The sequence below is a fragment of the Sorex fumeus genome, unplaced genomic scaffold (assembly GCF_029834395.1).
Source record: "Sorex fumeus unplaced genomic scaffold, SorFum_2.1 ptg000044l, whole genome shotgun sequence".
Classification (NCBI taxonomy): domain Eukaryota; kingdom Metazoa; phylum Chordata; class Mammalia; order Eulipotyphla; family Soricidae; genus Sorex; species Sorex fumeus.
In genome coordinates, this window is record NW_026606101.1 from 27,853,464 (window position 1) to 27,873,621 (window position 20,158).

The following is a 20,158-nucleotide window of genomic DNA, read 5'->3' on the forward strand; positions in this document are numbered from 1 at the left end:
AACATTAACCCAAATTTACTCATCAAGAATGAAAGTCTGCATATGCAACATCATGGTCATAAAATACAGATCTATGCTTATGAAGCTATTCAGAATGTAATCACTTAACAACATGTTAACGTTTCTAAAATATTTATTTTACTTCATTCTTCAATACTCTTTTGCTTGTCTTCGGACTGAGACTTTACAGAATGTTTTACAGCTCTCTGTAGAACGTATGTTCCAAGGTGGACGCCTACAAAAGTAATCCCAGCTACAAGGAGCCAATTCTTTCTAATCCAACTGGGGTTTTTCATCTCCTCTTCAGTACCAGGCACAGATTCAAAGTGACTTCTTTCTAAAAGAAATAAAAAGAGCCTTTTAGAGAAATAATGGCAAATTTTATAGTCTACAGTTTAGCAATCTGGTTTACTCATCAGCCCTTTCTTTCACGTTGTTTTGGGGCCATTACCCAGCAGTGCTTAGGGCTTGCTCCTGGCTCTGTACTCAGGGATCACTCCTGGTGGGCTTGGGGAATCATGTGGGGGTGCTGGGGCTTCAACCCAGTTGGATGGATTACAAGGCAAGAACACTACCCACTCTTTGGCCACTGATCTTTTTATTTTTTGTTTTGGAGGGGGAAAACACTAGGCAGTGCTCAGGGTTGACTCCTAGTTCTTTGCTAGGGCATCACTCCTGATGGGCTTGGGGGACCATAGGAGATAATGAGCTATCAAATCCAGGTTAGTTGTATGCAAGACAAACCCCTAACTGCTGTACTATCTCTCCAGTCCTCTACTCTTTAGAAAATCAAATAGCAAGAGACCAGAGAGACAGTGGGTAAGGTTCTTGCATTGCACACAGCTGACCCAGGCTCAACCCCTGGCCCGGTGTCCCTTATATCAGGAATGATTCCTGAGAATCACCAGCTGTGGCCCCCAAACAAACAATAAAAACGAAAACTGAATAACCAGGTGGCATAAGTCTCTAGAGAATGAAAAGTATTTATCAATTAGATTAAACCTTCATCTTTTTGTTCTTCAACAAAGCTTCATAAGCAAAGTACTACTTTTGGGGCTCAGGAGAAAGCACCAAGGTCTGGAACATACATGTTACATGTGAGATTCTGGGTTCAATCCCTGGCACTACATGGATCCCTGAGCACTGCCAGGAGTAGCCATCAGCAACACTGGGTGTGGTCCCCAAACCTAAATGTATCTGTGAGTTCTGAATGAACACACCGCTAAAATCTTGTAGTATGTGATCTTTTGTATGATATACCACTTTCATTAAGATTAAGTGTGAGGAGCCAGGATATAGAGGAGTGATACATATGCTTTTCATGCTGGAGGCCTGGGTGAGATTCAAGTTGGAAATAATCCCTGAGCACTGATGGGTATGACCCCAAAACAAAATGAAAACTCAAAGATCAAGAAAAGCTATGTTTGGTTCATTTAAACAACTTTAGCTCACCTGAAAACAACTTCTCCTTATAATTAGGAAATCAAAATGAAAACAGTACTGTAGGGATTCACTAAAGTTCAATCTATACTGATCGTTACAAACCAGTACAATGTGTTGTATACAGAACACCCCAGTACTCTAATGCTGCCCAGTCCATAAACATGCCTGGCTCATCAGCACCCCAGAGGACTTGCTATGGATGGAGCCTGTGTCAAGCAGCTGCCGCTTCCCTACGAAGGCTGGGGTGAGAGTACCAATAGAAGCTGGAGGAAGCACAGAGAGACCCAGCCTGAAGATGTACCTGCAGCCTAATGCTGAGGTGCCCACAGAGCATACAGACCTGGATCAGCCCTATCCAGGCAGCCAGAAGACGAAACGAATGATTTGCTGTTCACCAGAATCCAACTGCCAAGTACTGGAAGTAGGTTTAGCAAAAAAAAAAAAAAAAAAAAAAGAGTCTCACTGAATAGGTACCCCAGGTTTGTTTTCAGAATGCCTGGGCCCAGTCCAGGCACAAGCTCTTGGATGAAACTGGCACGGAGAAGCCAACAGAGGTAGCACTGCAGATGGGTATGCCATTTGGCCCAGCCTCCCTAAAACAGGATGGGGCCTTCTGGGGCCCCTTGAACATACTCCCACCCTTGTAGACTGACTCCACTACCCTGCTGTGAGTGACTTTCATTTCTTCAGGGCTTGGCAACCTGGAGAGCTTCGCAGTTCCTCACAAAGGACTTATAGCAACCTTTTCTCTAAACAGTCCTCACAACCACCCCAATTTCTTTAAGTGACTACAACCAAATTCTAACTATATTTTAAAATAGAGGATTTGAGCAACTTAAATAGATAACATTTTAGAATCTCCCCTGGGTTTTCAATGACCCTCGTGGCAAAGACAACAAAACCAACCAACCAACCAACCAACCAACCAACCAACCAACCAACCAGTCAAAACCTCCACCCCACCTCCCCAAAGGGACTACATTAAATTAGAAAGCTTCTGCACAGTAAAAGAAACTCAAGTTAAAATAAAAAATTACCCTCCTGAATGAGATAAAGTATAGCACACAATATGAGATAAAGGGTTGATATCCAAGATCTGTAAAGCACTCACAAAACTCAATAATACAAAATTCAACAAACCATTCTCCAACAGGTGAGGAGACAAACAGACCCTTTTCCAAAGACCTATAGACTGCCAATAGGCATATAAAAAACTGCTCATCATTCATAATTAGGGAAATAACAAAACAGAACAATGACATACCATCTCACGCCAGTGAGAATGACACATACAATCCATGAACAGCCAGTGTTGGCGTGGTGAGAAAGAAACCCTCACCCACTGTTAGGTGGAATGTAATCTAGTTTGGCCTCTATGGAAAGCATACATTAGGAACAGAACTACCAGGTAATCCAGCAACACCACTTCTTGGCATCTTTTCATAAAACACAAAAACATTATTTTGAAGGAATATATGCACATTCAAGATTACTGCCACACTTAGAATAACCAAGCGATGGAAACAATCCAAATGCCCAAATATGGATGAGTAGATCAAGAAGTTGGATTATATATACACAATGAAATACTACACAGCTCTAAGAAAGAACAAAATCATGCAATTTGCAACAACATTGATGAACTAGGGCACGTTATGCTAAGTGAAGTCAGTCAGAAAGAAAGGGAGAGATACAGAATGTACTCTCAAATGTGGGACAGCAAGGTAGCAACAAAGGGACAAAGGCAACATAACAAGAGAACTGATCCAGACTAGTTGGTGGCAAGGCGGGGTGAGAGCAATAATACAATGGGTAGGGTGTTTGCCTTGCATGCCACAGGGTTTGATCCCTGGCATCCCATAGCACTGCCAGGAGTAATTCCTGTGTGCAGAACCAGGAGCAACACTTGAACATTGTCTGGTGTTACTCAAAAAGATAAAAAAAGAAAAGAGTTGATGGGAAGGGGAGGTTGGAAGGGAGGGGTATTGAATGGGAAGTGGTGGAGGAAGGTGGGTACACTGGCAATGAATGTGGTATTGGAATTAGGTGCATGACAAACAATCATCAATGGTTCACCAAACCACAGAATCTTGATCAAAACAAAAAAGTTTGCTTCTGGAAACAGATAAAGAACTGCTAATCTAGTTCACGTAGTTGTCTGAATTAAAGAATTAACTGAAAGATTAACTACATAACATTAGGGTCAACATTTCATTTGCGGATGGAATACAGTTAAAAAAATTTTTTTAAATCCAAAAAATTTGTGAACTGTATTCTCAAAAACTTAGCACAATGGGTAAGGTGTTTGCCTTGCATGCAGCCAACCTGGTTGGCCCAGGTTAAATTCCTCCGCCCCTCTCAGAGAGCCCAGCAAGCTACCCATGATGTATTCAATATGCCAAAAACAGTAACAAGTCTCACTATGGAGACGTTACTGGGCAAGCTCAAGCAAACTGATGAACAACAGGAGAACAGTGCTACAGTGCTATTTTCAAAGACTGCCATGCGATTCTGAACCCACTCTATGAATTTTTGGATAATATACTCATTTTTCTCTATATATTCATGATCAGAATGTGTGCGCGCATGTGTACATATGTGAGCGAGTGTGTGTGTGCGCACACACACACACCCACACACACACTTATGAGTATCTAAAAAGAAAAAAGGCAGGGCAAAAAAGGATAACAAAATTTCTATCATACTACCTGGCTTTTTTTTTTATATTAAATAACTGTCTACTATTCTAAATAAAAATCAACTTATTCTTCTCTTTGTGAATACTCTTTTAAGTTTTTTGTTTCTCTGGGGGTCACCCTCAGGGCTTACTCCTGGCTCTGCACTCAAGGATCACATCTGGTTGGGCTGAGGGAACTATATGGGGTGCCGGGGACTGAACTCAGTTTGGCCACCTGCAACGCTGTTCCACTCCCTTTTAAGAATATTTAAAAACAATCTTTATTTGAGATAATATAGCCATAAATTATAATGTAGCTTAACTGCAGACCTCTACAAATAGGAAAATGTTACTATGATTTCTTTTTTTGTGAGGAGAACCTTTAATAGATATTTTATCAGAACTGATAGCATTTAATTACGAATAAAATGTCAAAAAGAAAATTCTCCAGTGTAGGATAACATGGGCTTGTACTTTCTCCTCCACCCCAAGGAGCTTAGGTTAACTTCTCCTTTGTGCTCTGCTTCCCCTATCTGTTAATCACTCATTCCCCCTAATCAGAACCTGTGACTTGTAAAGTCAAATTCTTCAGAGATCTCTGGATTTGGATTTGTAAATGAAATATTGCTTTTCTTTTTCCTTTATGTCCTTTGCAGTTTACTCTAGAGCAATATTCTTTTTGTACAGACACAGGAAGACAGTTAATGCTATGCTTTTATAACTTGAGAGTGAACTGACTCCAAGTAGTATTTACTCCTGAGCATGTCGTATTTTACTAGATTTAAGCCTCAGTTGCTTGCAGTTCCTAGCACCCCCAAAGCAGGGTCCTGACAAAGGGACTAGATGACCCATGACAAGGTGTAAGCTACCCTGGCACCAAAACGGGACAGGCCAAGGACCATAAGCTTATAATAAGAGCATGGTCATGGACAAATTCTGTCATAACCCAAAGAGAAGTGACTGGACAAGGATCCTGCTGGGGTTAGGAAGGACTAATCTGGCCCCAGGACTGTAGTCTGGGACAGACACACACACACACACACACACACACACACACACACACACACAGAGAGAGCAAGATTTCCCCGGGAGAGCCACCCTTTAAGCTTAATATATCTGTGTCCATACAAAATGACTAAAAAGATTATTCAGAATTAAATTTAAGATGATCTTTTAAATGTATATGGACTAAGGAAAGGAGAAACAAGCCCTGAAATTCTGCCCTTGAGCAGGTCTCCTAGCACGTTGATTGTGCTATCTGACCTGTGGGTATTTCGTGATGATTGAGGCAGGGAAACTGGGTGTGGGGTGACCACCTACTGGGTGTAGGTGAAGTGAATGAGGAGCAGTGTGAGACTGGGATGGGGCCTTCAGTGAGCCTGGAATAGGTGTGCGGGGAGAATGAAATAAACGGCAGGACAGAGATGGGAATAAACAGCAACTGATCACCAAGCAGCTTGGTGGCCATGTTCCCTCCTTCATGCATCTGCTGGCAGGCTGGGGTCGGGAAGTGACTCATGGCCACTGAACGCATGCGGCAAGAGTGCCACTCTATTATCGAACACACACTCCAGAGTTACAGAACTGGTTTTCTTATCTCCTGCCAGATGAATTTCCTAATTCAGAATCAGTTGGATTTTAGGACTTTAGACATAACACCCATACTTATAATACAGTACTTGAATTGGAGAGATGGCTCAGCGAGTAAGGTGCCTGCTTTGCACAAGTTTGACCTCGTTTGTTAAAGCCATGGTACCACATATGAGCCCAAAGCACTGCTGTGTATGGTCCAGAAACCAAAGGAAACATAAAAATTTAACAAAACGTTTCATAATACCTATAATCAATACAACCATAATACAGTGTTAATAGTCATAGTCAAACACATTATTTTTGCCAGAAAACTAAATCCTGAGTGAGATAAAGATGGCAAATTGTCCCAACTCAGTTTAGATCAACTTCTTTTACCAAAAGCATTATAAGAAAATGTTTGGGACTTTGAACTTTTAGGATTTTGAAATGATTAATAAGTGACTACAAACATGAATTACTTAACTACATACTTTTATTTCAGTGACTTTCAAAAGCAAAGAAGAATATGATTAGTTTGTTTTGAAAAGCAGTAAAGAAACTTTGTAAATTAGATTATTATTATTTGGAATGAATTTATGGTAAGGAGACAAATTTTCCTTTGGATACAACTCAATTCTCCTAAACTTGCATGCAAAAAGGAAAGGACAAATAACACAGACCGAGTGTCCCTTTTTTTTCCCTCATCCAAATGATTCTGCTAAGCAGATGTCAAAGTCTCTGCACAGCAAACTTTTCTAGAAGCAGCTGTAAAAAATGCTTTGCCTATGGGTTATAGTGAAAATATTAGGTACCTTACCAAATTAAGATTTTCTTGACATAATCCTATGCTAAAAGATCACATTTCCCAAGGTCAGACTATATACCATTTTGTCAGTCAGAATCAAACTTACCCAATGTTTGCTATTTTCCTTGGATGTGGCTCTTTGGAGGACTGGAAAGGGTCAGACTGTCTGCCTCAGGAACGCTGTCCTTACTAGGTACTTGGAAAACAGGGCTGCTTCTAATTCGGTGCCAACCCACGTGTATGAAGCCAATTAAAGGCACCATAACAATAAGAACTTTGTACTCTCTCCAGAACTTCTGAAAGCTCATAGTACTTCCGCATCAGAGAACCTAGGGAAAGGTTGGCAATTAGTGATTAGGAAATTTACGAAGCAGTGCTGGGCTCTCAACCAACAATGATAAAAATATTAATATTACTTGCTGGGAAAGCTTTACAAATCTTTGGAAACATCATGCATGGACATCACTTTCTTTACATGTAAGTTAAAATCTACTTTCTTTGAACCAGTAAAGAAATTACATTTACTTAATATTTTTAACAGAAGAATAAAATGGCAATACTTCTGCTTTTGCTTTGAGGCCATAACTATTAATTCTTGGGGACCATGTGGTAGCAAAGACAAAACCTGGGCCTCTTGTGTCAATCCATGTACTCAGTCCATGAAGCGTTATCTCTTACCCTCAAATAGTAATTCTTAAATTGAGCAGTAAGATTTAGATCCTGAGATTTCATGCATGGGTTTCAATTATAGCAAAAACAATTTTTGCTTCATAAATTAAGGCTGTTTTCACTTTTATGTACTGAGCCATCGCTTTTTTTTTTTCCTTTTTGGGTCACACCTGGCAATGCATAGGGGTTACTCCTGGCTCATGCACTCAGGAATTACTCCTGGCGGTGCTCGGGGGACCATATGGGATGCTGAGAATCGAACCTGGGTTGGCTGCGTGCAAGGCAAACGCCCTACCCGCTGTGCTATCAATCCAGCCCCACATTTTAAATTGTATATCAAGTAACTCTACCCTATAGGATTTACTGTCAATCTGGATTACATGGAAAAATTGTACTAATTTGCCGGGAGTTACAAACCTAGTTAAGAGTAAAAATAAACTTTTACCCTTGTCTTTGAATTAGAGATTGTTGGTGAGACCCAGGAAACCTATAGGTTTGGGAAATCAAGTCTGGACAACTTATAAAGACTCATTATACATTTTAATTTAAGGAATGCTCATTAGATTTTAGTGAATTACATTAAGATCTGTGATCCTATCAGTGATTAAACTTTCTAAGTTCCCATCTGAGCATAAAAGTTGACTAGAAACTGCTCCATTATTTAAGATATATACTAAGAATTACTTTTAACTGCATTCATGTTCAGTATCATGAAATTGCCTCATGAATTTTGTATAAATCCATTAGAAAAATGTCTGATCAGAAATTTTGTCTTCCCTTGTGAGTCAGAATAAAATATAATCCTGCTATTTATGTTCTGCATATACATATATAATAAATCTTGAAGAGTTATCCCTATGTATATGTATTATTCCTAGCATCATAAACATTTCTTCCTAAGATACAAATTCATATACTATAAAGGTTTTGCTATTAAACAACTACCTAGAAAGGAAAATATGGCCTTTTCTGTAACTGAAAGTATTTTATAGCTTTTTCCTTTGCTCCAGTGCTCTGGTATCGTACACACACACACACACACACACACACACACACACACACACACACACACACAATCAATCTTTGTAAGCCACACTTTTTCATTAACATATTTAAGTTCTATCTTTAGAGTCATTCAAAATAACTATCACGATTAACTTTCATTATGAAGCCCATCATGCAAACGGTTTTGAATAATTGACATTTGACCATTCAACACAGTAACTTTGGGGTGGCAGTGAGTGATATGGAAGGGAATTGCAAGAATACTAGTAAGGTTACAGCTTAGTGGGAAAGAGGGACAGAGGCAAAGCAACGACTGACACTGGCACTTTTGCCAACAAATTACCTTGAACGAATAGTTTAAAAGATGTACTACAGAGGCTTGCATGCAGCTAATTCTGGTTCAGTCCATGGCACAAGGTGTATATAAAAATATATACGCCATGGAGTCCACAGATACCTCAGCAGTATAGTACCTGACTTGCAGACTATACTGCTGACACTACTCCTGGTGATACCCCTGCCAAAGCAAACAAAAGATCAACATCTCTTTCAATTCTACCAGAAAGATCTCAAAATGTAAGAGTTTGCTACACTTTCTTGGCGATAGATCATTTGTAAAATGAAGGGGGAACATTCCTAGAAACCCAACACATCCTGCCTTTAGTTACCGGCTCTTTCTATTTAGCATTCCATTAAGTCCAATGAATTATAACCCTATTATATTAGGCTTATAGCAACGTATCTGCAGGATAGACACTGTAAAAAGTTCTCATTTGGCTTACTGGGCTTGCTGGGCGCCATCTGCTGGTCCTTTGCACAGAATGTAAGATATCCTTGACTGCTTAAAGTATTAGAAAAATAGTGACTAAAAAGAAAAAATTCCACTAGATGTGATTTAATCATAGAATATTACACAATGTAAAACAATTAATTAACCTACCTCTCTGACTGTGCTATTCAGTTTAATGGAATTGTAAAATGTCCTTTCTTTCAAAAGGACAATGTTAGCTTTAAGTTTTGGTGAATTTTTCCTCTTTGAATTCCAATTAGTAATACTCCAATACGGCATTGTTGGGAAAGATGAGTAAGTAGAGGCTGCTAAAATCTCAGGGCTAGGGTGAATGGAGACATTACTGGCACCCAAACAGGATGACAGTGATATAGTGAATACTTAAACAGTTCTTTTTTTTTTTTTGGTCCTCAGTTTTTAATGTAGCAGTTAATATCCTGGCATTTTTTGGTTTATACATTAAAAAGGGCTAAGAGGGCAGGAGAGTCCAGGGGTTAAAGTGTTTCCCTTGAAGGCCTGAGTGACAGTACAGCGGGTAGGGTGTTTGCCTTGCATGTGGCAGACCTAGGCTGGATCTCCTGGCATCCATGTGTTCCCCAGAGTATCACCAGGAGTAGTTTCTGAAGGCAGAGGTAGGAGTAAGCCCCGGTTGTGTCCCCAAAAGCAAAAAAAAAAAAAAAAAAAAAAAAAGTGTTTTCCTTGCATGCAGAAGCTGACCCAAGATTAAAAGCTGAGACTCCATGTAAGCCCTGGAGCACAGGGTCAGGAGTAAGCCCTGACCTTTTCCCACTTAAGGTGAACTTGATTGGCATCCAGTTGCTGGTTGCTGAGCCTAGGGAGCAGTGCCAGGTGGGATACAAGGGTGCAAGCAAAGTATGTGGAGATACTTTATGATCCCTGTTACCCTACTCCAGCTACTGTGAATTCACTGTGTTATAAACAAACAATTCATTGAAAAAAACTTTATGTGAGAATTACTAATTGTTGGCAGTATAAAATGAACCGACTGCTTAGCAGTTAATGAGGAAGAGAAATTCAGTTTACAGGCAGGTTGAGGCTTATTATAAATACAATAGGGGTTTTAAAGGTCTTAAGTTTATAAAGTTCCCAGAAAATTTACCCACCCTTCTACTGTTTTTGGGTTTTTTTGTTGTTGCTGGTTGTTTTGAGACCATACCCAGTGGTGCTCAAGGTTTACCTATGGCTCTGAGCTCTGGGATCACTCCTGGTGGGGCTGGGGGACCTTATAGAGTTCTGGGGATTGAAGCCAGGTCGACGGCCCGCAAGCAAGGCAAGTGCCCTACCCCTGGTCTATTGCTCCTCAGCATTTAGTATTTTCATAGTTGGCTCCCATTTGACCCTGAAGCCAGTGAGGTAGTAGGGGGTAGGGTGGGAATGGATTTATCCCCATTCAGGTGAGATTATAGAGTAAAAAGGCAGTTGCTGGGCTCTTCTAGCTACAGCAGTAACTTTCTGTGCTGAGGTCAACTCTGAAAGAGATGAAGAGAAAAAGAATTTCTATTGTTGTAGGCAGGCAGGCAGGTAGACAAAAGTGACCAGGCAATGTGCATTAAAAGAAACTACCAGGTGCCAGCCTAAAAGCACAAATGCTAGAAACCCAGAAAGTGGTAGAAAGGAAGGCAGCCAGATGGCCAGAACCCCAGAGAGACGCTCCAAAAGACCAGAGGCTGTGATAAGAATATGAAAGAACACCAAAAGCGTCAACACGCTGGCAACAGACACCTACCTACATAGAAAGCTCCAGTGGAGACAGTTCATAAAACTTTGTGTACAGAGTACATGGACAGAAACCTCTTCACCTTTGCATCTGTCTTAACCTTCTCTTACCATCTCAAAAGACCTGGGACTAGTGAAGAGATTAAAACTAAGACAGACCTGGGACTCCTGACTGTCCTACTACGTTCTACTTTACTTTGTTTGGGGTTCTAGTTCTCCCACCCCATAGGTTACTAGATCGTCCTCATCCACACTATCTGGCCATTTTTCTCCTCTGAGGAACACTAAAAGCAACTATTCTTTATTGATCACTTTCAGCCACGGCATAGTCTGTTTCCTTTCAAATGTATCTTTTTCTAGGATCATTGGCCACTTTTGACTTTTAGACCCAAGTAATAATCAGTTTTCTTTCCATTCTCCATGGTAAAACTGCTCTGCCCTATAAAAATCATTAATCTCACCACTTATTTCATCGCTGATGCATCTTGATGTTCTTGAAACTTAAACGACTAGGCATTTTTCTTCTCAGTCATCTCTAAGGCTCCTTGGTTTCCGTGCACCAACTCACCCTCTGCAGATCTGTACTTGGTTATTTTCTCCCAGCGAAGTTTCCTAGGTGTTCTCTTTTGGAATGAAAACTTGTGTAAGGCCACAGCCACCAACGACTGCCACACAGCCCCTCAGGTGAGACCCACCCGTGTATGTAAAAGCTACTGTTCACTTGTTCTAGCTGTTCACAGAATGGTATAAAACCACCTTATATGAAAAATAATCTTTCTCTTTTCTCCAAACTGCTCTTCTACCGGTACTATATTTTGATTTTATTAAAAAGTACTAGGGGTGGGAAGGGGGAGGCAGAGAGGTAGTACAGCTAGTAGGGTGCTTCTTTGCACGCAGCTGGTCTTCAGTATGATCCCTGGAAGCCCATATGGTCCCCAGGAGTAATTCCTGAGTGCACTGCTAGGAATAACCACTGAGTAACTGAGTGCGGCCCCCCAAACCAGAAAATAAAATAAAAAGACTGGGGCGGGGGGAGGTAGGTGGAGTGGAAATTGGGACACTTGGCAGTTCTCAGCGATTATTCCTGGCTTTGTGCTCAGGAATAATCCCTGATGGTGCTGACAGACCTATATGGGACTAGCTAGGGATCTGAACACCCTAAGGTATCTCTCTAGCCCTAAAAAAAGCATTATTTATCAAGACATTCAATTCAGAAATAAAAAGCATGGACTCTGCCCCCTTTCTTATCACTCCTTATCAAAGCAGACCCTCAGTCTCTACTCCTGCCACTTGACACATTTTCTTTAAAACCAGTTTCATAGCCACAGTTCAGATTCTTATTCCCTCATAAGACCACCCTCCTTCTAGAAAAGAGGTTCTCAATGTGTGGTCCCCTCAACAGCAGCATAAGCATCACACAGGAATTTAGCAGAAATGACACTTCTCGGGTAGCTCCTGATCTACTGGATCAGAAACTCTAGGGTGGGGGTCTAGGAATCTGGGCTTTAACTCTTTACAGCTAAAGCCTGAGAAGCACGGCTCCAACTTCACTCCACCAATCCATTCTCCAGATTCCAAATAGCTGTCTTGCAATCAGCAGCAGAAACAAATCTGTTTCTGCTCTTCTCAGAAGCCTGTTTGACTTCTAAGTTAAAATTTTCGTTTGTGCTTTTGGCCACACCAGGAGGTGCTTGGGAAACCAGAGATGTGTGGTGCTGGGTATCAGTTTGGGATTGTCCCACTATACCCCCTACTATCTCTTCACCTCCTCGAAGTTAAAATTTTAAACTCGGTAAAATCTAAGTATCTTAGTATTACATAAAAAGCACTCCACAATGCAATTTCTGCCTATCTACAGAATGTTAAAGCACAGGGGCTGGAGAGATAGCTCTAAGGGCTAGAGCAGCATTTTCAACCTGGGGTCACATGGCACACAGGATATTTTAAATGAGACTGGGGCATCAAACTGGTAGGACTGGGAACCTCAGGAAAGACCAAGGTCAGAAAGAGGTAGAGAAGCTCCTGGTCAGAGAATATGCCTTGCATGCTTTGCAAAAACAGAGGGTAAGACCCAGCAACTCACTTTCCTAAGAACTTCAGTGATGAAGCTGTGGAATCTTACGGCCTGGGTTTTCAATCCCTACCTTCCCACTTCTCAAGTGCCCGGTGACCTTGGATGAGTCACTGTGAAAGAATAACTTCCCTCTCACATGGCAGTATAATCTGGACAGTACCTAGCTTTAATGGTTGTAAACTCTCATTATTTTCATTATTCCAAAAGTGGAGTCAATCTACAAGTGCAGCATGAACAGGAGCGAATTACAGCTTTGAGACTAAGAGAAATGACCCCTATAAAGGGGATCTGCTCATCCCTCTAATATCAGTCTATACGGGAATACGAACCCCCATATTTTCAAGAAAAATGTTGAGATTTGGGGGGGGCTATTTTGACTAGAGTAGGATAGATCTGTACTTAGATTTGGGGTGGTAATAAAGAAGTAGTTGAGTTCCTAAAGTGAGAGCCAAGAAAGTTAACTGTGAAGGAAATCAGAAATGTAAGGACTAAGCAAACCAGCAAAGTTTCATATTTCTTTGGAAGCAGTTAACAGAGTTAAAAAGTTGCTAGATGAATAAACACGAGCCCTGGCGTGTGATGATACTTGGAAGAGCATTCTAAGAAATGATGGTCGTGTATGAGCAAGGACAAAACAATAATGATGGGGGTAAAATTCTAACCTCCACTACAAATTAGTGATTTGCCAATGATCTTGCCCTGATTTCATCATCAAAATCAAGGGCCAATGTTATGAAGGTCACTATATACCATCTATGTGTTTATTGCTTACACATAGAACATAGTGTGTGGAAGGTATTCAACTCAAACAAATTATTTTCACCAACAGAAACATTTTATTTTTAAAGGGAATGCCCTGCCACAGAGGCAGGGTGGGGTGGGGGTGGGAGGGACACTGGGATCATTGGTGGTGGAGAATGGGCACTGGTGTAGGGATGGTATTTGATCATTGTATAACTGAAACCCAAGCACAAAAATTTGCAAGTCTACAGCTGTACCTCATGGTGTTTCACTAATTAAAAAAAAATTATTTTTAATCCAAATCATAGTGAAAACAAACACCTGTTTGTCCCAGCAACTGTATATTATCACCTAATATTTCCAGTAATACTTGGTTATAACTAAAAAAACTGGGAACTATTGTGAAGTTTGATCCACATAGTTATATTTATAACGTTCACATCATTTAGGATTGATCTAACTTCAAGTGTAAAATTAATTTTATCCAAATGCTGGACTTATTATCTACTGGATGCTACAAGACTATTGTGGGAAGGACAGAGAGCAGTACCAGAATGATGAAGTGATAGACCTATCCTCACAGAGAAGATCTGCTTTAATATAGAAAGGCATAATGCAAATGAAATATTAAATGCTGTAGAAATTAAGAAAATACCGCATGGGTTACAAATCTTTACTAAGCTGACTGGATTTTTAGCTACAGCACAGCAGGTAGGGTGTTTGCCTTGCACGTGTCTGACCCAGCTGAGTTCGATTCTTCCACCCCTCTTGGAGAGCCCGGCAAGCTACTGAGAGTATCTTGCCCGTGCGACAAAGCCTGGCAAGTTACCCATGATGTATTCCATATGCCAAACACAGTAACAAGTCTCACAATGTTATTGGTCCTGCTCGAGCAAATCGATGAACAACGGGAGGACAAGTGACAGTGAAGTCACTATTTAAAAAAAGAAAAAAAAAACTGGCATTTGCTTTGTATGTGGCTGACCCTGGTTTGATCCCTGTCATGGCATTACCACTCAGGATATTGAGTACTGCCAGGCATGGCCCCTAAGCACCCACAGGTGTGGCCCATCACCCCCAAGGCAGTAACTGCTTTGCTGTAAGATAGTAATGATTTGTTTTTTCTATTGTATTCTCAGTGCACTGCCAGCAGTGAACAGTGAGACTCCTTTTATTTTACACAGATTATGCATTCTTCCAGTCTTGATTCATATATCAGCTATTTAGAGGGCTTTTTTTTTCTTTTTGGTCTTGGGGCCACACCTATCAATGCCCAGGGCTTATTCCTGGGGGCACATGGGGGGACCATGTGAGATGCATGGAGTTGAACGTGAATCAGCCACCTGCAAGGCAAGCACCCTGCTGTATTATTGCTCTGGTCTCTCAGAAAGCCCTTTTCTGAGTGTCCAATCCACTTTGTGCCCCTTTCACCCACTCCACTATTAATATTTTCTCTTAACCTAACTTTCACCTTCCAAACTAAATCTTTAGTGGTGCATTGCGTTGTGTCATCATTTGTTCTGCAGTGGGAATCCAGCTGGCTCAGAAATGTGAGGCAGGTAGTCTGCCACTAAGCTGCATCCTGGGCTCTGTTGTGCTACTCTGCCCGCTGTGATGAATTCAAAACTCTCTCTCCAGCTCCTGGGAGAAATGAGACCATTATGAGTTGTTTGCTTCCTCCCAGGACTGATCTGTCTTTGAAGTGGGCCCTCTTCCTTCTCATGACTGGTCACAGTTGGGGGTATGAAGCCCTAAGAACTGTTTATTTGGTTACTCTGGTTTTGTGCTGGGGTGTGAGGGTCATTCTGGTGGTCCCCAGGGGATCATACAGTATCATGTAGCAGATGAAACCTAGGGCACTCAGCATGCAAAGCATGCATGCACCCACAGAGCCATCTCACCATCCCTATAGCTCTAGCAACTCTGAGGGGCCAACCTTGCACCAAAGTTTCTGTGCAACTAGCAGATGAATGTTTCCTTGGGACTTACTGCAGCTCAGTTTGTTCAATCCTACTTCCTTTCTCTTCTGACAAGACCCACAATGGGGGTGGGGTGGAGAGAGAGTACAGCAGGTAGATTGCTTGCCTTGTGTGAGGCTGACTGAGATGTGCTCCCCTGAAAGCTGCCAGGAGCAATCCCTGAATGCAGAGCCAAAAATAAAGCCCTGAGCAATGCAGGGTGTGACCCTCCCTCAAAAGATAGAATAATACAAATAAAATACAAATCATAAGTGGTAACAAACACCTCTTTGCCTTACCACTATCTCTTAGATAAGCTCGAAATGTTGTAAACATTATATGGATCAGACTTTATAGTATTTCCCAGTTTTTAAAGTTATAAACATTAGAAACACTAGTGGAAAGAGTAGGGGATAACAGTCCAGTCTGTTTTCACTTAGGATTTGTATTAAAGATAACATGCTTTCAGTGATGAAGATAACCTGTATGAATTAGGTACTTTGCACATGTTACCAATAAAAGGCCTGTGCACAAAGTTTACTTCCCTGGGAACCATCCTAGGTCAACCTGGAAACATCCCGCCAGCTGTCTGATCACGTGCATCATGCTTCTCCTATCAGAAGGATCTAAAGCAACACGTGGTCAGGGAGCAGGGCCATACGGGTCACTGCTCACTCTGCAAACTGGGCTGTGTCACAAACATACAAAGACCCACTGACCATGTTAATCTGCGATCGAAAATGCAGCCCCTTGTCTAATAGCCACAGAATTTGGATCTGGTCCCCTATTGGGGAGAGAAAGTAACCTCCGGAGATCTCCTCTTTCTCAAAAGGATCCTGACCTGGGGCTGGAGCGATAAGCGATAGCACAGGGCTTTTGCTCTGCACGCGGCAGACCTGGGTTCGACCCCCAGCATCCCATATGGTCCCCTGAGCACCTCCAGGAGTAACTCCTGAGTGCAGAGCCAGGAGTGACCCCCGCCCCCCCAAAAAAACCCCCCAAAACTCCACCAAAACAAAAAAGATCCTGACTCCTTTGGAGCCTGAGGGTCCCAGCACACCGAGGTCACGTGTGTGTGGGGGGGAACCAAGATAGATGCCACGGGGCCCCACCCCTGAGGGAGGCGTGGCTGTGGGGCCAAAGGTTCCAGCTAGAAGGTGGCACCGCCGATGCCCTCCAGCACCTTTCCAGCTCCTTCCTACCGTGGCCGGGCAGGGGGGCGAGCGCGATGGTCTGCGTGGCGGTCTCCAATACCTCGCCAGGCTGATCCCCTCCGCCAGCAACTTCGCACTAGCCTACGACATTCTTCTCCGGTTCTGGGCCACCTCGGCCTGTGCTGGGAAGTGGCTCTCGGCGGTGCAGCTCCATGATCCCGCGAAACCCCAGACCCCGTGCTGTGAGCCAGGTCCCCCCCCCCCGCACCCCCTCTCCCCCGCTTACCTCCAACGACGTCACGAGAAGCGGCTCCGTGGCGGAGCGCCAGCCTCGCACGGAGGAGGCCCCCGAGCTTGGTCCCTGGCACCGCGGAGGAAAGAACACAACCTGAAAAATAAAGGTCGCTCAGAACCTTCCCGAGGAGCCGGTCCCAGCTCCGTCCCCGCCCCTAAACATCCTTCAGGGAGGACGCCGGTGACCTCTTAGGGCGGTGTGTGTGTGGCGGGGGAAACCGGCCCCTCTCTCCGTCCGCCCGGCGCGCTTACCTGCCCAGCAGCCACTGAGGCTCGCGTGGCGGCGCCAGGAGCCGGTCCCGGAGGCTAAGGTGACGCGGGAGTCGCTGGGGTCCTGAGGGCCGGCGCGCTGGGCGCGAGGGGAGGGAGCATGCGCGGCTCCCGCCGAACGCCAGTCCGGGTTTTCCAGCCGCTACGGGAAGAGGGAGAGGGCGGAGCTTATCCGCTTTCCTCTCAGCCAGTCGGGGAGCCGAGCCAATGGGATGCTTAGAGGGGCCTGAGCGCCCGCCTAAGCCACAGTTCTCGAGGGGAGGTGAAACACTCATCTGGGCGGGGCCTAAAGATCAGCCAATCGAGATGCGCCATAGTCTGACTGTCACTACCAATTCCCCGCCTTCTTTTCCGGTTGCCTGAAAAACCCGGAAAAGTTCAGTTTCCTCTCTGCGTCCCCGCTTCCCCGCCAATTCGGAGCCGGAAAGAGGACATGCGCAGTGGCAAAAGGATGGGGGGTGGGGGTCCGCTCAACTCCTCCCTCCCTTGCACATTACTGCGCTCTTGGTTGATCCTAGTCTTAAATCTTCCTAAGTTTCCACATTAGCGTCCCAGTTGAGCGACTAAACTTTAACTTTGTGCTAGATTTACGGGGGAAGTTACATTTAAATAGGGTTCGTTTGAAAGTTCATCGGGCGTTGTGAAAGATCGCCTATTAATGTCTTTGCGATAGTTTTCCTCATCGAAAACGCTTTTTAGGCTTGTGCCATCATTTCCCGTTGTCGAGCAGTACGCAAAGGCTATGTTCTATTTTTCCTTTTGAAAACCACAGTAGTGTGGAAAGCCGTGATTCGCTCCCTGTCAATCATGTCTAACTCGTTCCCGCCTCGAATGAATCCGTCTTCGCCGCCATTTTTGTTCGGGGTGGACCTTGAAAGACGCGGTACTTTTAGGCGGAGGCCATATTTCTTTTGGGCAGTTGCAAGCTTCTTGCCTAAGTGTTCTGCGGCCATCTTAACTCCTGGCGTGGCTTCAAGCCGACGGCGGGCGAAATTGCCCATAAGGTTTTAATGTTCGGGAGGCTGCTGCGTTTGACATCGCGCGGGGAAACCTTGGCCAGGGGAAAATCAACCAGGAGCTAGAATCCCCCCAAATCTCTGAAGGTTGGCTGGAGAGCCAGCTGTATAGTTTTGAGTTTCCACAGCCACGTACTACACCTCCGTGACCACCCTGGACAGTAACAAAAACAAATAAAAATCCGAGCCCAAACTCTGCCACCATCATAGGTAAGAACCTGGAGTTCCCGACAACCTAAGATATTCCTTAACCTCAGCTGAACTGTATCGCCCATATGCTCTCCCCTTATTATTTTTCTTTGATTTTTGAACCTTTCTCTTGTGCTTCTACTTTTCTCCACTGTTTTCAGAATTAGACAGTTATACAGAAGGATGCAGGATGCCTCTTTTGTAACAAAAAAAGAAATGCAGTATAATGGGTGTGCTAAGGTATTTTGTACCAGACTGTTGCTGTCTGCGTTCATATATGCAAATGAAGTCCCCTTCTCAAACATTTTTGGTGGTCTTTGTAAATACATCTCATTTATTCATCCATTAAGTGTTTTTATTGAGTACCTAATATGTGCTAGGCCAGAAAGATTTAGCAGGAAACAAAACATCTTTCTGGTTTTTTTTAACCACTTCGACAGCTGCAAGGTTTTTAACAGTACTCAATGGTTTTAAGCCCAACCAGACTTGCAAGCAAACAACTATTTTGGTACTCCTTCCTCTTGTCTTGCCAGTTTCCCTTTTTTCTTCGGTTAGTAAATTAGTATATTGTTTGGAGTCTTTTTTTCCCTTAGATCGTAGACATAATCGTATTGGTTGGCCAATTTTGTAATCTTAAAACCAATATTCTAGGGAGTCAGGGTCTTGCTGCTTTAATTGCGGTGTATGTATTAGCAACGTCAGCAACATCTGGGAGTTTGAGACTTCATCCCAAGCCACCTAATCATAATTTTCTCCAAGAAATGCACTTTAGAATTTATGGAGTGCGGAATCAAGGCATGGATTTGAAATAATGCCAGTCTCTTTTCTACCTGTGCTTCATAAACAGATTCACGGTGTATTGTCATCCCGTGTTTTGAATGTGATGGATAGGGCACTTTTTCTTTGCTTTTAGACCAAGAACATGAATGACATCAGGATTCTGATTTTGCATTCTAAACAGTTGAACAAGGGGCTGGAGACATAGTAACCTAGATCAAGGCGCTTGTCTTGCACACTTTGGGCCCCCCAGTTAGATCCCTGGCACCTACAGCTGTTGAGTAAACTCTGAACACACAGTCTGAGTTCAGTCCTGAGCACTGCAGGCAACCTTAAAAAAAGTTGGAGAATTTATCAGTACATTATTTTCTTCTTTGACTTCTGTTTTGACATCGTTTTGTACCTTGTGTGCTTGATTTTACTTATACTTTGTTAGAAGTTGAACTCAGGCCTGCTAAATTCAATAGTTTAACTATTGACTTGGAGAATCTTGGACCGTGGTTTCCAAATCTTTGCTTTCATCTATCTTCCAAAGTTCTCGGCTTTGGTTGCTCATGAAAATTACCTGGGAGACTTGAAAAAATAAATGCAGTTTTAGAAAATGCATTGCAACATGAGTGACGGCTGCCAGAAACACCTGGAATTCACCAATAGTTGATTTTGAATTAATTTTTGGTTATTGAACTTTCGGAAATCTTTCACAAAGATTGCCAAATATTTGAAGGACTCCCCCTCCACCCCACTTCCTCCACCCCTTAAGTTATGTGGCGTACATACCCTCTGTTTAGGAAGCGAGACTCTAAACCTGTAAAGTATTTGAGAAATAACAAAATGACTTTTTGCTTTGCACCCTTGCTGTATGTTTATTCCTTTTCTGCTTTTCTTAAAATAACATTTTAAAGGCATTGAAGATAATTGAATTGGGAATGTGTGAACCAACTTTGCAGTAATCCATCTTTTGTGATGGATTAATTTATGGCAAATAAC

General features: G+C 42.8%; 3 protein-coding genes across 5 annotated transcripts in view; 1 reads left to right on the forward strand and 2 right to left on the reverse strand.

Moving 5' to 3' along the window:
* Positions 1-33: 33 nt before the first annotated feature.
* On the reverse strand, positions 34-17,298 carry LOC130030578 (uncharacterized). Its single transcript, XM_056121909.1, has 3 exons — positions 17,172-17,298; positions 16,912-17,013; positions 34-337 (listed from the first exon to the last, which is right to left on the reverse strand). Exon 3 carries the CDS (start codon positions 294-296, stop codon positions 144-146), a length of 153 nt encoding a protein of 50 aa, XP_055977884.1. The 5' UTR covers positions 297-337; positions 16,912-17,013; positions 17,172-17,298; the 3' UTR covers positions 34-143.
* On the reverse strand, positions 6,604-17,266 carry LOC130030577 (uncharacterized). 2 transcript variants are annotated; one of them, XM_056121908.1, is made up of 2 exons: positions 17,172-17,266; positions 6,604-6,826 (listed from the first exon to the last, which is right to left on the reverse strand). In XM_056121908.1, the coding sequence occupies exon 2, from the start codon at positions 6,803-6,805 to the stop codon at positions 6,614-6,616; it is 192 nt and encodes a 63-aa protein (XP_055977883.1). In that variant the 5' UTR covers positions 6,806-6,826; positions 17,172-17,266; the 3' UTR covers positions 6,604-6,613. The 2 variants fall into 2 exon arrangements, with proteins under 2 accessions (XP_055977883.1, XP_055977882.1); XM_056121907.1 differs by lacking the exon at positions 17,172-17,266 and adding an exon at positions 16,912-17,019.
* An 898-nt stretch (positions 17,299-18,196) lies between the features above and the next one.
* Positions 18,197-20,158, forward strand: part of SLX4IP (SLX4 interacting protein) — a 237,844-nt gene continuing 235,882 nt past the window's right edge. For both annotated transcript variants that reach the window (XM_056121714.1, XM_056121715.1), the window contains exon 1: positions 18,197-18,415. The gene's annotated coding sequence lies outside the window, so the exon portion shown is untranslated. The remainder of the gene's footprint in view (positions 18,416-20,158) is intronic.